The 17,975-nt window shown below is 42.3% G+C and overlaps 1 protein-coding gene across 1 annotated transcript in view; it reads right to left on the bottom strand.

The window, feature by feature from the left end:
• IQCA1 (IQ motif containing with AAA domain 1) overlaps nt 1–17,975 on the bottom strand; it is a 297,557-nt gene that overhangs the window by 58,740 nt on the left and 220,842 nt on the right. Inside the window, exons 10-12 of the mRNA XM_040358492.1 lie at nt 1,511–1,586; nt 1,245–1,351; nt 819–911 (exon numbers count right to left, since the gene is read on the bottom strand). Coding sequence (XP_040214426.1) covers nt 819–911; nt 1,245–1,351; nt 1,511–1,586 — 276 coding nt within the window. The remainder of the gene's footprint in view (nt 1–818; nt 912–1,244; nt 1,352–1,510; nt 1,587–17,975) is intronic.

The raw sequence follows: 17,975 nt of genomic DNA, 5'->3' as shown, positions 1-17,975 counted from the left end.
TCGGTTGTGGCAGCAGCTGCTGCCGTTACCGAGATATCAATATTTAAAGTTAGGCCGTATAAAGACGTACGGCGGTTTAGAAGTTGTTAATCATTTAACCTTGTCACCAAGGGCAGACTGACAACTCATGGGGCCCCCGGGCAATAGGAGATTATGGGGCCCCTGGGCAATAGGAGATTATGGGCCTCACGGGCAATAGGAGATTATGGGCCTCACGGGCAATAGGAGATTATGGGGCCCCCAGGCAATAGATTATGGGGCTACACAGTATACACACACAGACACACAATATACATACACAGTGTACATACACACATACAGTATACATACACAGTATACACACACAGACACACAATATACATACACAGTATACATACACACATACAGTATACATACACAGTATACACACACAGACACACAGTATACATACACACATACAGTATACATACACAGTATACACACACAGACACACAATATGCATACACAGTATACATACAGACATACAGTATACATACACAGTATACACACACAGACACACAATATACATACACAGTATACATACACACATACAGTATACATACACAGTATACACACACAGACACACAGTATACATACACGCAGAATACACACACACACTGAAACAGTACTGGAGAGGCGGGGCAGCTATAATCTTGTGATTTTTTTAAAACCACCGATTTTTACATACTGTCCCTGGTTTTACAGAGGCTGGCAACCCTGATGGGGCCCCCTAGTGGCATGGGGCCCTCGGGCAGTGCCCGAGTGGACAAATGGTCAGTCCGCCCCTGCTTGTCACTTACCTTTCCTCCTTTTTTCCCTTTTTTCTTCTTGTTTTTGTCTCTGTCCACAGACAGTTTCAGGTTCTGTAACTCTTGTCTCATCAATTCATCAACCTATCATTATACAGAAAATATCACAGGGGGAAATCAAAGCTTATCTGTTCATATATGAGATATGAATTCATGCTGTTAAATAATATAATAGTGAAAAAGGCAAATCTAATTTCTAAGTGCACAAATTAGGGGGTTTAAAAACAGCAGGGAAAATACAGATGCTCTCTACAAAGTGTACAAAATACAAAATGCAAAGCCGTAACCAATCTCCTCAGCCACTGTAATGCTGGGTGGTATGGTGCCAGGATCTGCGCTTTAGAGCAGTCCCAAAACGTCCAAGTCCAGTCTCAGGTGACAAGTATTTATGATTACAGAAGCAGACTTCCGCCAAACCTGAATCCTAATCTCTTCTTCTACTTCCTTCCTCTTGTCTTCTTTTATGAGCTCAGAGTCATGTGTCTGGTGAAGATTCCAGGTCTCATCTCGATTTTGCCAAACGGCTGCAAAGAAAGCAAACATGAATAATAGAAGAAAAGTGTAAGACTAGTTAGAGATGCAAATCCTTCTTTCATGCCCATTCTCACCCAGACAGTGGAAAAGTACTCTATAAGCCAAAAGTCAGTTTTCATTTTACAGAACAGTATTCAAACATAGATTACCTTCATATGTGTGGCGTGTAGATCCTATGTCTGGCAAGAACTCACTTGGCTTCATTTTCCAGCCTGGTTCTTCCTCCTAAAATGTATCAAATAAAACAAAGCTTATAAATATAATTGCATCATTTGTTACACAGATTTTTTAGCTAGCAGACAAAGGTAGCCCATCCTATACTATACCCTGTACTATTAAAGCGGGAGTTCACCCATTTATTTATTTTTTGACCTTTTCCCCTTAGATGGATGCTCGTTTGGTCTAGGGGAATCGGCTAGTTGTTTTAAAATATGAGCTGTACTTACCCGTTTTCGAGATGCATCTTCTCCGTCGCTTCCGGGTATGGGTCTTCGGGAGCGGGCGTTCCTTCTTGATTGACAGTCTTCCGAGAGGCTTCCGACGGTCGCATCCATCGCGTCACTAGTAGCCGAAAGAAGCCGAACGTCGGTGCGGCTCTATACTGCGCCTGCGCACCGACGTTCGGCTTCTTTCGGAAAATCGTGACGCGATGGATGCGACCGTCGGAAGCCTCTCGGAAGACTGTCAATCAAAATAGGAACGCCCAGTCCCTCAGCCCATACCCGGAAGCGACGGAGAGGATGCATCTCGTAAACCGTAAGTACTGCTCATATTTTAAAACAACTAGCTGATTACCCTAGACGAAACGAGCATCAATCTAAGGGGAAAAAGTATATTGTAGGGGTGAACCTCCGCTTTAACCACTTAAGACCCGGACCATTATGCAGGTAAAGGACCTGGCCCCTTTTTGTGATTCGGCACTGCGTCGCTTTAACTGACAATTGCACGGTCGAGCGACTTGGCTCCCAAACAAAATTGGCGTCCTTTTTTTCCCACAAATAGAGCTTTCTTTTGGTGGTATTTGATCACCTCTGCGGTTTTTATTTTTTGCGCTATAAACAAAAATAGAGCGACAATTTTGAAAAAAGTACAATATTTTTTACTATAATAAATATCCCCAAAAAATATATAATTTTTTTTCCCCCTCAGTTTAGGCCGATACATATTCTTCTACATATTTTTGGTAAAAAAAAAATCGCAATAAGAGTTTATTGATTGGTTTGCGCAAAAGTTATAGGGCCAGATTCAGAAAGATCAGCGGTTCTTTCTGCTGGCGTAACGTAACTCATTTACGTTACGCCGCCACATGCGCCGGCCGCGACTGAATCCCAGTGCGCATGCTCCAAATGACGTTGGCAACTCGTCATGCTTTCGTCGTGAACGTAAATTACGTCCAGCCATATTTGCGAACGACTTACGCAAACGACATAAAAATTTAAAAACTCGGCGCGGGAACGACGGCCATACTTAACATTAGCTACCCTCATATAGCAGGGGTAACTATACGCCGGAAAAAGCCGAACACAAACAACATAAAAAAAAAACGCCGGGTGGTCGTTCGTTTCTGAATCGGCGTAAATCTGCATTTGCATATTCCTTGTGTAATAATACGGAAGCGCCACCTAGCGGCCGGCCTGGAATTGCAGCCTAAGATCCGACGGTGTAAGTCACTTACACCTGTCGAATCTTAGGGATATCTATGCGTAACCTGATTCTATGAATCAGGCGCATAGATACGACGGCCGGACTCAGAAATATGACGGCGTATCAGGAGATACGCCGGCGTATCTCTTTTCTGAATCCGGCCCCCTGTGTTTACAAAATAGGGGTAGTTTTATGCCATTAGTAATGGCGGCAAACAGTGATTTTTTTAGTGACTGCGACATTATGGCGGACACATCGGACACTTTTGACACATTTTTGGGACCATTGTCATTTTCACAGCGAAAAGTGCTATAAGAATGCACTGATTACTGTGAAAATGACACTGCCAGTGAAGGGGTTAACCAGGAGGGGTGCTGTAGGGGTTAAGTGTGCCCTAAGAGAGTGTTCTTACTGTGGGGGGGTGTGGCTGTGCGATGATGTCACTGATCGTCGTTCCCTAACACACAGACAATCAGTGACAGCCACACTAGGAAGAAGGGGGAAGGTTTGTTTACACTCACCTCTCCCCGTTCTTCCTCTCTGTGAACCGATCGTGGGACACCGGCGGTGATCGGATCCCGCGGGCGCGGTCACGGAGAACAGGACCCACAACCTTGTGTCTTTCTGCCGACGTATATCGGCGTCAAGGGGTCCTTAACTGGTTAGAGGGGTTGTAAAGGTTTGTTTTTTATTTTCTAAACAGCTTCCTTTAAGCTAGTGCATTGTTACCTTTTCCTTAATTTTCCCTTCTAAATGTTTTTTTTCTTTGTCTGAATTTCTCACTTCCTGTTTCTCCCCAGTAAGCTTCACACCATCCTTCGAGCGGTGGAAAGTCAGCCAGAACAGCTTACTGAGGAGGAACAGGAAGTGAGAAATTCAGACAAAGAAAAAAAACATTTAGAAGGGAAATCGAAGGAAAAGGTAAGTGAACCAAAAATGCACTAGCTTAAAGGAACCTATTTAGAAAATAAAAAACAAACCTTTACAACCCATTTAAAGTGGAGTTCCACCCATAAATATAACATTACATCAGTCATTTTAAAAAAAAATCATTAAGTCCTTTAAGACATTTTTTTTTTTTAGATGCCTTCAAAGTGTTGTTGCTAGGCAGAATAGTTAATCTTCCCTCTTCCTGCACCTAGGTGCTTAAGCTTCCTAACCTACACCGCACAGACTCCTGGGAATGTAGTGGGTGTAACTTTCCAGGAGTCTGTGCACTCCCCAGTCTCGAAGAATCATGTGACTTGGACAGTACAGGTGCTGAAACCTGATCTGAAACCTATTACACTGCTTGTGCAGCACTGAGCATGTGCGAGATCTGCAAGGCTGAAATCCAGGAAGTCATACAGTCTGGCTTCATGATGCCCACACTTAAGATGGCCCCAGTCAATTTATATTTTATAAAGTGTCTAAATGCTGTAACAACCTAACAAAACGGACCTTAGTTTACAGACTAACTTTACTAGAATACATTAAGCTTGTGTATTACAGGGGTATTTATAAATAAAAAGTGAAATTGTGGCCGTAACTCTGCTTTAAGAATGATTACAGGATATGTAGGATTTGTATATTGAGAGGCCAAGACGGCAGCTGTAAGTGTAGGAGGGTTTAGTTCTACTTTATCAAGGATAGCCATTACACTTTCTGGTAAATAAAAAATATAATTACGCAAAGTGTAGCATATAAATCATGTAAAACATACCAGCTTTAGGAAAAACCTTACTGTAATAACATAATAAGAAAATAACTTTATTTTCCCTTTAGGATGACCCCACATTTATCTACCTCATTGCATACCTTATGTAACAATGAGACAACATAATAGCCAGTTGTGGTGCTACAAACAGATGTTATCACAATTGTTCTGCACCTGCCTGCAGTTTGCATAATATAATTGGATGGTTGTTAGAGGTAAATGCAATTAACTTGAATTATATGGTTATTTGCACCCGTGGTTACCACCACAAGTTTCATGTGAATGTTATTCCCATGGAAACTAACTGCGGTTCTGTGGAGAAGGTTGGCTAATCACCAAACAATATCTTAGATTTGTTTTCACTTATTAGTATTATTTGGAGAATAACATGCGTGACGGGGTGACAATTCTGGCTCTTAACTCGATAAGTGGGAAGTAATAAGGGTTCACAAGTTCATTCATGGAGAGCACTGATGGCGGCTTAGATAGACACCACGTGTGATCACATAGATATATGACTCACGTAAGGAACTGTGTACATTTAATTAGAGCACTGCTTGTTTTAGTGCCGAACATATCGCAATTTTCTGTATCTGCAGGGAATTAGCTCATAAAGTAAGGGTTAACATTCTATTCTCTAGGAGAACAGCTAGTGATATCACCTCAATTATATTATTACAGCTCCTTTCGCTTAGATCCTGAGATATGTACTTTATTATGTATCATCTACTTTATACCCAATGTAGACTACGTCAACAAAAGTCTTTCTTTCCCATGTTATAAATCTAGGTTGAAATGTAGGGTTAGGAGATATGCTGGCCATGTTGTCAGGCAGTTTTAAGTAAATTTCAATCACGAAAATGATCATATGGACATAGGTAATTGAACAAAACTGTTGGTGGTAGGTTGCCTTGATCCATTTGCTGTTTTCTTGCAATTAAAAGCTGGCTGGAAGTTAATTGTCACAAAATTGCCTAGTATATGGCCAGCGTTATGCTCGTGTGTTAAGCTGAGGTTTGGAGTTCTGCTGAAAACCAGGTGTTACAGTTCAGATTTTAGTTTACTATTAAAGACTGTAAGGTTTTTAAAGGGTAACTCCACTAGCATAGAAAAAATATTTTGTAAATAATAATAAAAAAATATATATAGCATATACTATTGCAACACAAGCCAAATTATAGTTTAATGTTGTTAAAAAATTCCTTTCCATTTTATTCTGCAGCACTGCAAAAATTCTGCAAAAAGAAATGCAATATGGCTACCTGGATGCCTTCTGTACACAGTTGGTGTAAGAAACGCCCCCAGAGATTATTATTTATTATACAGGATTTATGTAGCGCCAATAATTTGCGCAGCTCTTCACAACATTAACTGTTACATCCTGCTTGTTCGATTTGTTCACTGAATTTCCTAGAAGTCTACTTATGCCTTGTACACACGATCAGGCTTTTGCCCGGCCAAATCACATCAGAATTCCGACGGAATTCCATCGCAGTAAAATAGAACATATTCTATATCTAAACTCTGACAGAATTCCTCGGAATATCTGATGAAAAAACTCTGATGGGGCTACACACGATTGGAATATCCGATGGAAAAAGTCCATCTGACTTTTTCCATCGGAAATTCCGATCGTGTGTACAAGACATAAGATACAAGTTTGATTTTGGGCATCCTTTGAAATAAAAATGTCAGTTTTGGTGAGATGCTTCTAAAGGGTTATTCACTTCTTAAAGGATAAAAAAACATGCACCACTCTTCAGAACACTGCAAGCGATCAATCACCTGATCATCACCTGATCAATAACTAAAAAGTCACTCTTATTCAGAATTAATCCTGCACAAAATATGATCTAATAAAAAGCTTTTCCTTCAGAATAGATACGGGTAGAAATGTGCAAAAAAAAAATTTATAAAAAACGTTCCGCCTCTCTAAAATTCTTATGACCTCTCTGAAACTGCATATGCAGACTATTCCCTAGTGCCAGGGATGTGCAATTTATTAGCGACCCCATGTGACAAGAATATTTGTCTTATTATAATGGTAGCTAAACAATGGTATTTGTCCAAGAAGGATAGCTGCAATAAATTCAAAAGGATCTGGGCATCTTGCATATAGTATCAAAACAAAATTCCTTCACTGGCTTCCCAACCGCCCACATTTAGCAGGCAAACTTATACAGTACATTCTAATTACAATATTGTTCCGATGCCCCTCTCCACAATCCCTTAACCCTCTGTGCCTTTTTATTGACTTTTCCAGTTCTCTTGTCCTTTCTTATATTAAGAGAGGTATGGACTGCAAAGAGAGAGACATAAGTTTTCTTCTGTACAAATCCAAGCTGCAGTTTCCAAAGTGAACAAAATACTTTCTTGTGTTAGGAGAGGCCTGGACTGCAGAGAGAGAGATATTTTGCCCTTGTACAAGTCATTAGTAAGACCTCATCTGGAGTATGCAGTTCAGTTTTGGGCACTAATTCACAAAAAGGATATCGGGGAACTGGAGAAAGTGCAGAGAAGGGCAACTAAACTGATAAGAGGCATGGAGGAGCTCAGCTATGAGGAAAGATTAGAGAAACCAAATGTATTCTCTCTTGAGAAGAGATAACGGGGGGGGGGGGGGGGGGGCGACGCCAACAACATGTATACTGTAAATACATAAGTAGTCCATATAGTGAACTTGGTGTAGAGTTTTTCACTTTAAGGTCATCTTAAAGGACAAGGGGGCACGCTTTTACGTTTGAAGGAAAAGAGATTTAATCTCCATATATGGAAAGGCTTCTTCACAGTTAAGCCTCGTACACACGCTCAGTTTTTTCGGCAAGAACCAGCAAGAAAACTGGAGTAAACCGAGTGTGTGTACGAGGCTTTCAGGTTTGTCGTCTGGAAATCTGGCCAGAATCTCGACGAGAAAAATAGAGATCCTGCTCTCTATTTTCTCTTCGAGATTCTTGTCGGCCTGTTTCCCGACGAGAAACCAGAGAGTGTGTATACTTACCCGTCACCGTGGAAATCCGCTAATGCTCGAAATGACTTTGACGCATGTGCGGTAGCTTCCACGGCATAGGTAGGGTGAAGCAAGATGGTGGTGATGCAATCGAATGTGATGAGCGCATGCTCGTCGTACGCGATGACGTCACCACGTTCTTGCCTTTCAAGAGAACCGCGGTTCTTTTGAAAGGTCTGTGTGTACACTCGGGTGGCAAGAGATTCTTGCCAAGAATCTCGTCGGGGAAAAACAACGTTTTTTTCCTGACGAGATTCTTGCCCGTGTGTACGAGGCCTAAGAGCTGTGAAAACTTGAAATAGACTCACTCAAGAGCTGGTTCTAACCAGTTCAGTAGATTTTGTTTTATAGGCCTAGATTATTTGCTAAATACACATTAAATAACTGAATACTAATATTTATAGGTAGTTGATTCAGGGAATATCCGATTTGCACTTGGGGGGATCAGGAGAGAATTTTTTTTTATTTTGCCTTCCTGTGGAACAACTGTGGGTATAGGATTGTGGATATGGAGGTTTTCTATTTACGTTTCTTTTTCTTTCTTTTTTGGTTGAACTGGATGGACCTTGTGTCTTTTTTTTACCAGATTAACTATGTAACCGAAACACACTGCATTGTTACTGGTTGCAGGCTGCAGTTTTGCTATTACAGGATCTAGCAACCATGACAGCCGCACGCTATTTAAACAGACAGCGGGACGTCTACGTTTACCTTCTCTACCCCACGCTGAGGAAGTCCCGCCCATAGGGACGTAACGCGTACGAAGGGGAGGGGCAACGTATGATGTCACCCACGATCGCCAACCCACGTTTGATCCAAGATGTTGGCTGCTAGGATCTGTTTTATGCCTGTACGCTTGCAATCAGTGGAGAGTGCTTTTACATGTGAGTCTAAATTTTAATCTTATTAATAAACTGCTGGTTTGGCTTCAGAGAGCACTAGATTTCCTCTCTTCTTTTTGCATATGCCCTGTTTGCCTTACCTTGTTCCTGAGGCTGCCGTTGCTATATTGAGCTGCTGCATCAGTTTGCCATTTCTCTGAGAACAGGAGGTTCTCTGTTTATACCATGCTGTGTGACCTATTGTAGGTCGAAGTATTAAGGTGAGAGGCCATCCTGACTATTTCGGTGGAGGTTCTTTTAGTTTGGACATCACACCCTGGATTTTGCACCTTTTTTTTGCTGGATTTCAGATCTGCACGTGAGCACCTTATGGACTTTATTTGATATATTTTTTACGTTGATATATATTTTTTACGTTGAGATATTTTCACGTTTGATTTATTTCAATATTTTTTTCACTTTACTTTATGTATGTTTTTTATTAATTATATGTGTTTGCGCTGCACTATTATCTATATATTTCATGTTGAGGTGTTTTATTTGAATTTACCTTATGTGCTGGCTTGCAAAGTTTTAGTTTTGTTTAAGTTAATTTAATTTATTTCCAGCGCTGAATAATTTTTATTTATTAGTGTTAAGAAAGGAATATATACTCGATAAACAAATAATCACCTTAGTGAAAAATATTCATCCATCGTGTCACAGTAATAAATACAAATCATAACAGTCCTACTTTTCAAAAATATACAATACTGTCCCTTTTTAAAATGTGACCCATAAGTATGCAATGTGTTCTTCAGTGCCCAATCTTGATACATTGTTCCACATGAATCCTGCATGGAAAATATTGTCACACACCACGACTTTGTGTTCCTTTCCCAATTCTTTCTCACTTTGCACGGGGGAACCTGGTTACCATAGGGCCATACTGTTCCTTTCCCCTTTAGGGGTATATTTGTAATAGCACCACCTGGTGTCCTCCACCACACATTAGGTACTGTTAGCTTGCCTTCCCTTTAAAGGATAACTGCAATAACACAACCCTATCTCCTCCACAGACATATTCTTCAAAGATTAAATAAACAGGAATTGTGCTATAATTTTATAATGTTTATTTAAAGGTAAAAGTATAAATGATACACTCACATAAAAAGGTGCACAGAACCTGTGCACATGTATAAAAACTCATACAGAGTCTGTCTCTATCTACTTTAGCATTCCCAGCTGCTCTCACTGCATTTCCTGTTGCAATGTGATCACTGAAGGGATAGAGAAAGGCTCTGGATGAGTTTTTATCTTTGTGCACAAGTTTTGTGCACTTTGTAATGTAAGTGTAGCACCCTGATAGTAGGCAGGGTTGCCAATACATTTTTGTTGGCTAGGTGGTAATTAGCCTGGCTAATTGATAGCGGATTCACTGGTTTTCTCCCTAACTCTGGATTTGATCCACCTCTCTCTTCTGTCACTAGGTGGCATTGTTGCCTGTGGCAGTAAAATGATAAGGGCATAGGGAATCCAGACGAGGAGTGAATAGGTTGACTCAGCCTATTGTCACAAGGCTCTTGGTTGCTAGGCCAGAAGACTGAGGCCTATCCCAGGAGCACTTGGCTGCTAGGCCATCTGAGGTCTATCCAGGTTTGAGAGAGGCAGCACCTCAGGCCGGAAGCTCACGACCACTCCTGTCGCCAGGGGCAAGTGATGATCAAGGGCAGAGGTAAATGGAGGAATAGTCACCAGCAAGGGACAACCATTCCTGTTATCAGAGGTCAGTGTATGGAAGTCTGAAGGAGTACCAGAGCAGCCTTTTCACCAGCCGGGGACGGTGAAGAAGTGGGAAAGCTTCAGCAGAGTGCCAAGCCAAAGACCCAGTGGGTTTAGCGTGGGTGAAGCTTGAGGAGTATACAGAGGGTTAACTGTGAAAGAGCTCAGGGTTCCAGTGACGTCTGGGATCTTGAAGTCTAGTGAAAGACCGGGAGCTCAGTGAGTGAAGAGATGTGAGAGAAGATCTATAACGGGTGTAACGGCTACCCGAGCTAGTGAGAGGGTATCAGCCGTTGGAGACGTCCTTTTCCCTGGCAAAGTGCGATATGCAAGTAAAACCGGTATCATTCCATCCCCAAGATCCAGAGAGAGAGAGGGTCCCCCATCAAGAACGAGACGAGGCTGCGTGTTGAAGGGTCAAACAAGACTGATTTAATGGGACATTTCCCTTAGCTTATATGTGCTTACAACTGTGACAGGAACAATGACAATCTCCGCCCCCCCTTCACACAGATACTTTGAAATAATGACATCTCCTTGAATCAATCAGTCTCTAGACGTTCCGGCACCGAGATCCACTTAACATGACCTGGCCGGGCACATTCCTTTCTCAATAGAATTCAATTAACCTTTAGAACAATACACACTTACAGATCATCACGTTAGCATACACCTGGCAGGAGGCTGTTAACTGGTAATACACAACAGAGCGTCAATTAGCATTTAGCAGTGAAAAAGTCACTCTACAATTAACCCTTTGAGCTCAGTAACAAGTCATGCAGTCCTCTGTAGGCAGAATAGTTCATAGGTCCGTTACAACGGGTTTCTGTGAGTTACGTGTATAGCTATTTATTGACTGTTCAACGTTCAGTTGACATAGGAGACATTAGTTCTACAAATACAGTTTCTGCATCAAGCTTAAAGGCCCTCTACCTGTATACCTGTCTGCCTATTATTTTGTCTGACAATTACTATTGCATCTGCGAGTTTCTCGGCAAAAAACAGCAAGAAACTTGCTGTTTTTTTTTTTTGCCGAGGAAACCGGTCGTGTGTACACTTTTCGACGAGGAAACTGTCGAGAATCTCGTCGAGCCAAAAAGAGAGCATGTCTTCTTTTTCCTTGACGGGAATGGAGAAATTTGGCTCGCCGAGATTCTCGACAGCCTAACAAGGAACTCGACGAGCAAAACGATGTGTTTCGTCCGTCGAGTTTCTCGTGTGTACGAGGCTTAAGGGTGTCCTGGCCCTAACCCTCTCTCCCCCAGTTCTGTTTAAGAGATAATAAATCTCTTTTCTTGCATTCCAAAAAGTGACTGGCGCCCATGTTTCCAACTTGCAATACACCCACCATGCCTAATAACCCACACTACAAGGATGTCAGCCTCTCCCTGACTCTTGAGGTCACTATTAGGTCTTTGGAATGACGCTACATAAGCATATCTTTTATATTTTTACCTTTGAATAAACATTTTTTCAGGGTGAGCACTATTAGTTTTTATTTTAACTTTGGAGAATGTATGTGCCTACCTGTGGAGTGGAGGAGACGGAGTGGTGTTATCGCAGCCATAGTACAAACACACTGGCTCCCATCGCCTTAGAACTAACAGGAGTCATTGGTCTTTACTAAACTGGTCTTTACTAGGGCCTGCCATGGTCAACCTTCCAGGAGTATAAATTCACGCACAAGTGGTCAGCAGTTAATTAGAATGCAAAAAGCATAGTATCCATAATATAACCTTTACTTTTCAAATATATAAAGATTTGGGACTTGTAAAAGTCATTGGCAGAAAAATAAGGCAATAGAAAACAAAAAGAGGGGAAGATAAAAGAAAGGGTAAGCATGAGAAGTAAGAAAAAAAGGGGGTGAAAAATTGCCCCTTCGGTCTGGATCTCATCCCTGGCCCAAATCTACATGGTTGACTGTAACCAGCCAGTTGTACTTTTGCTGAAGCATTTGTGCTGAAGTTCCTGTGTCAAAATAACCGAGCAAATAATCAAAGACTGTGCTATTATAAAAAAAGGTAGGCATGCATAAATAGTACTATACAATGAGAAACAATGGTAATGGCAAAACAATATTATTGTAAACAGGAGGGAGGTAACTTAAAGTGATATTAAAGTCTTGTTTTTTTTGTTTGTTTTTTAAATAACACACATGCTATACTTACCTGCTTTGTGCAGTGGATTTGCACAGAGCAGCCTGATCCTCCTCTTCTCAGTTCCCTATTTGGGCGCTCCTGGCCCCTCCCTCCTGCCGAGTACCCCCACAGCATGCAGCTTGCTATGGGGGCACCCGAGCCAAGCTGATGCAATTCAGATAAGGAGTCGCGGCTCGGCCCTGCCCCCCTCTCTCCTCATTGGCTCACTCACTTTGATTGACAGCAGTGGGAGCCAATGGGGCTCACTGCTGTGTCTCAGCCTAACCGAGCAAATAATCAAAGACTGTGCTATTATAAAAAAAGGTAGGCATGCATAAATAGTACTATACAATGAGAAACAATGGTAATGGCAAAACAATATTATTGTAAACAGGGGGAGGTAACTTAAAGTGATATTAAAGTCTTGTTTTTTTTGTTTGTTTTTTAAATAACACACATGCTATACTTACCTGCTTTGTGCAGTGGATTTGCACAGAGCAGCCTGATCCTCCTCTTCTCAGTTCCCTATTTGGGCGCTCCTGGCCCCTCCCTCCTGCCGAGTGCCCCCACAGCATGCAGCTTGCTATGGGGGCACCCGAGCCAAGCTGATGCAATTCAGATAAGGAGTTGCGGCTCGGCCCTGCCCCCCCTCTCTCCTCATTGGCTCACTCACTTTGATTGACAGCAGTGGGAGCCAATGGGGCTCACTGCTGTGTCTCAGCCAGTTAGGAGGGAGAGTCGCCAACAGCTTTGCTGCAATATTGCTGGATTGAGATGGGGCTTTGGTAGGTATTAGGGGGGCTAAGAGGGCTGCTGCACAGAGAAGGTTTTTTATCTTAATGCATAGAATACATTAAGATAAAAAATGTCTGCCTTTAGAACCACTTTAGAGTGGAACTTCACCCAAAATGTTAAATATTGCCGATTATCTCCCTCTCTCCAGACTCTTAGTTGCATTTTATTTGTGGGTGAGTATCTTTTTAGTTAGTACCCGCTCCCACTTCTTTCATTTGCAGCTCGGGGAGGATAACATCACCTCGTTCAGCCTGCAGGTTCCTGTGATCATGTCACACATCCGAGGAGGCTTAAGGACCAGTCTCCCTGTGCTGCGTGATCTTGCGCTTGTGCAGTGGGGAGCTGGCTGTGAGACAACAGGAAGTCATAGCCAAGATGGCAGCCAGCAGTGAAAATAATCAGTCACAGGGAAGACAGCGCTGGCCTCCATTGAGTGGTTTTTCAAAACTATTTGTAGCTGCTGACTTTAATATTCCCAATGCTTGGTGAAGTCCTTCTTTAGGGCCAGTTCCCACCAGATGCAGTTCCGTTCTGTTCCGTGTGCTTTTTTTTCTGCACAAAATGCATGCACAGTGTTTTCCATGTATTCCAATGGCTCTAGTTGACACCATGCAGTCAGTTTCCGGTCAGTTTCTGCACCGGAACCTGACTGCATGGTGTGAATGAGAGCCAACTAGAGCCATTGGAATACATGAGAAACACTGTGCATGCATTTTTAGTGCAGAAAAATGCACACAAAACTGTACGGAACTGCGTCTGATGTGAACTGGCCCTTAAAGTGCTGTATGGACAGCCATGGTAAATGTGTCAGTTTTTGGATCTTTGAAAAGTGGCTATATGCAGAAGACTGGGGTACTGACAATTGCAGGTGTGCCTTTAGGTACATAGTGGACCTAAGAGATGGACAGTCACTTAGCCACCCTATCATAGTGTAAACAGTCCCTTTCCTGGACCATGTGGTGACCAAAGACTATATTTCCATCATCAAGCCATGTACATAGCCTTCCTCATGAAAACCTTCTTATATAAGCGTCTATGCAAGCATTTACAACTTTATTACTGTAATATCCTAGTAACTTTACACTTTTCAAACATTATTTTTTGCAATAAAAAAATAGGAGATTTTAATATATGAAAGCGAATAATTTTACCACTCACATATCATATATTTTAATTTATACATTTAAGGCTTACATTAAAACATTTTTCAGAAGAAAGGAAAAGGACATCAGACAGGCTAGCCGCAGTTCTGAGCCAGATGTCAGAGGTCGCACAGTGTAGACACATTTTTTATGGTGCAACTATACAGAAAAAAAAGGCAAGGTGCCAGCTGCCAATTTGTTTCATGTCACTACCATTGTTACAAAAACACGTTTATGTGGAAAAGTGTATGGCAACAAAGTTCTAATAATAATCCCTTAATAATCCTAGTCCTTTGAGGGGGATGTGTGGAGCCGATCTTCTGTTATTTCTGGGGCCGGACGGGAGGGCGGATGGGGAGAAGACTATGGTTACACATTGATTAAATGCATATTTTCGGAGATTGCCATCAAATTGTAACCACATCTTTCCCCTGACCTGTAGGGCCCACTTTCTCGGCACATTGGCTGCCTTTCCTACACTTCCCTGGAGCCAGCATCTCTTCTGTAGCCAGGTTGTGTCATTCAGCAAAGAGAGTCACACTCTGAATCGAGTACCATAATACACGTTCAAGCTAATGGAATCACATCATCTCTATGGGACATTTGATCATGACCATAGAGATTTCCATGGATAAAATCACAATTTAATTGCTAATTGAAAGGATTTATAAAACAAAGTCATATTGTTTGACATTTAATGTAGCACACTGTTGGTAGAAGCAACTTGTATTAGTTTAGGGGAAAAAATAAAATTTCAGCAATACAAAGGGTAGGATAAAACACAAGGAGGAGGTTAAAATCATGACAAATCAGCCTATTTTAGTGTAGTTTTATGAAATAAAGTCACTGAATGTTAGTTAAAGCTTTGGCCAGAAAATTAAGTTCTGCTCGATCACTTCATGCTGGCCTCTACACTGGTTAAAATCCAGTAATATACTGCTTTACCATGCCCTGCACATGCCCAGTTGCTTTCAATTTGTAGGGATGGCTGAGTTTGTAGAGGCCGATCTCCTGACAGCCTTGACCACTTGCTGACTACGGCCCGAATTCACAGACAGCCAGGCACATTTATGCCGCCGTAGCGTATCTCCTGTACGCTACGCCGACGCAGCGCAGAGAGGCAAGCACTAAATTCACAAAGCCAGTGCTCCTAAAACTGCGCTGGGTTTCCTAGGCGTAAGCCGGCGTAGGTGGAAGTGGGCGTGAGCCATGCAAATGAGGCGTGACCCCATGCAAATGATGGGCCGAGCGCCAGACAGATACGTATAATGAACGGCGCATGCACGTCCCGTGGACGCATCCCAGTGCGCATGCTCAGAATCATGTCGGAACTACTCCCTAAGATACGTTGGATCACTGCCTACGACGTGAACGTAACCTACGCTCAGCCATATTCACGTCCAACGTAAAATACGCCAGCTTGTGTTCCCTGGTGCAGCCCTTTGCATGGATGCTGCTGAGTTACACCTCCTTTATGGGGCATAACTTTACGACGTACTTATAACTTACGCGCACTTGCGTCGGGCGCACGTATGTTCGTGAATCGACCTATCTCTCTCATTTGCATATTTGAATGGAAAATCAATGGGAGCGCCAAATGCGTCCAGCGTAAATATGCGCCCACTCTACGCCGGCGTAGGCAAGTTACGTCGGTGGGATGAAGCCTGTTTTTAGGCGTATCTTAGTATGTGGGTCCGGCGCACAGATACGACGGCGCATATTTGCACTTACGCGGCGTATCTGGTGATACGTCGACGCAAGTGCTTTGTGAATCCGGGCCTACATGTACTGCGGGGCTCCTACAGGCAAAATCACATACCGGTGTCCAGCTCCCGCTGTGATTGGATACAGCAAGAGCCAATCAGCGGGTCCAGGGGACACGAAGGCCGCCAGGACCCGCCGATCATTCCCAACAGAGGCAGAACGGCGATATACAAGGCGGATCACCGTTCTGTGACAAGGGAAGACAGAGATCCTGTGTTTCTGCTAAGCAGGAACACGGATCTCTGTCCTCTCACAGTACAAGCACCCCCCACAGTTAGCAAGCACTCCCTGGGGAAACAATTAACCCTTTGACTGCCCCTGATGTTAACCCCTTCCCTGCCAGTGTCATTAGTTCAGTGACAGTACATATTTGTTAGCACTGATCACTGTATTGTGTAACTGTTTCCCAAAAAGTGTCACTTAGTGTCCGATTTGTCCGCCGCAATGTTGCAGTCTTACTATAGTTGCTTATCCCCGCCATTACTAGTAAAAATAAATAAACAAAAACTCCATAAAAATATCCCATAGTTTGTAGACCCGATAAAAATCTCAGATCACTGCCATTAGTAGTATGAAAAAAAAAGAATAATAAAAATGCCATTAATCTATCCCCTATTCTGTCAATGCTATAACTTTTGCACAACCGCTTATTGGGATTTTTTTACCAAAAGCATGTAGCAGAATACATATTGGCCTAAATTGATGAAGAAATTTGATTTTTTACATTTTTATATGTTTTATAGCAGAAAGTAAAATATATATATATTTTTTTTTCAAAACTGTCGGTCATTTTTTGTTTATAGTGCAAAAAATAAAAACCGCAGAGGTGATCAAATACCACCAAAAGAAAGCTCTATTTGTGGGGGGGGGGGGGAACATACATTTTATTTGGGTACAATGTCGTACGACCATGCAATTGTTAGTTAAAATAGCGCAGTGCTGTAACGCAAAAAATGGCCTGGTCATGAAGGGGGGGGGGGGTAAACCTTCCAGAGCTGAAGTAATTAAAGTGGAATTAAACTCTCCTATCCTTTACAGCCAAGGAAGCTGCCTATGTTTGATCTACAACTACCATGATGAGTTTAGTTCCGCTTTATGATTTATGATTAACTGCTGTTCACGGGCTCTGGGCTTCAGCAAAATGGCAGCCTACAGCAAGAAGGGGAGGAACAGTGCTGGAGGCAATTTACAAATTTTGGTAGTATAATTAATAATGTGGAATGGATGTTCCTTGCTAAAGAACATTATTTTTTGTCAAGTTGTTATAAGTAAAGTTCCGCTTTAAATACATTTTCTGTAGATTTATTTAAGGGCTCAGTCATACTGAGACTGCACTGGGCAGCCTAGCTCTGAGCAGTCCCAGCGTAAGACAAAGTGAAAAGGCCAGTTCACATGACTAGTGTGTGCTGAAAAGAGGTATTGCATGTAATACTTTTTTTAGCGCAGCAAGTTATGATGCAAACTACTGTATCACAACAGTGTAAATATAACAGTAGCGGGGCCATCACTTTTTAGGTGACCTAAAGACTACCATCCGCTGATCAAGAAGGATCTTGGCTCCCTCCGGTGGTCAAGTTGTTATATAGACACCTTCCTATCACTTTGCATTGTTACAACCAGGAATGATGGGAAATTGAGTACAGGGAGAAAGGGACTCCATTGCCCTGGTTTATCTATAAACGACAACACCCAGAGTGCAACTGTACAACCCCAGAATGCTTTGCTCCCCGCGCAGCCTGCTGGGGGAGGTAATTTAAGGCGGAGGGCGTGTTTGGAGCGCTCTCTCCGCATCACCTATTCAACACCTGTGTGTGTGGCTCCACGG

The sequence above is a fragment of the Rana temporaria genome, chromosome 6 (genome assembly GCF_905171775.1).
Source record: "Rana temporaria chromosome 6, aRanTem1.1, whole genome shotgun sequence".
Taxonomy (NCBI): domain Eukaryota; kingdom Metazoa; phylum Chordata; class Amphibia; order Anura; family Ranidae; genus Rana; species Rana temporaria.
The sequence above is the reverse complement of the archived record's forward strand: the minus strand, read 5'-3'. Positions and strand labels throughout refer to the sequence as shown.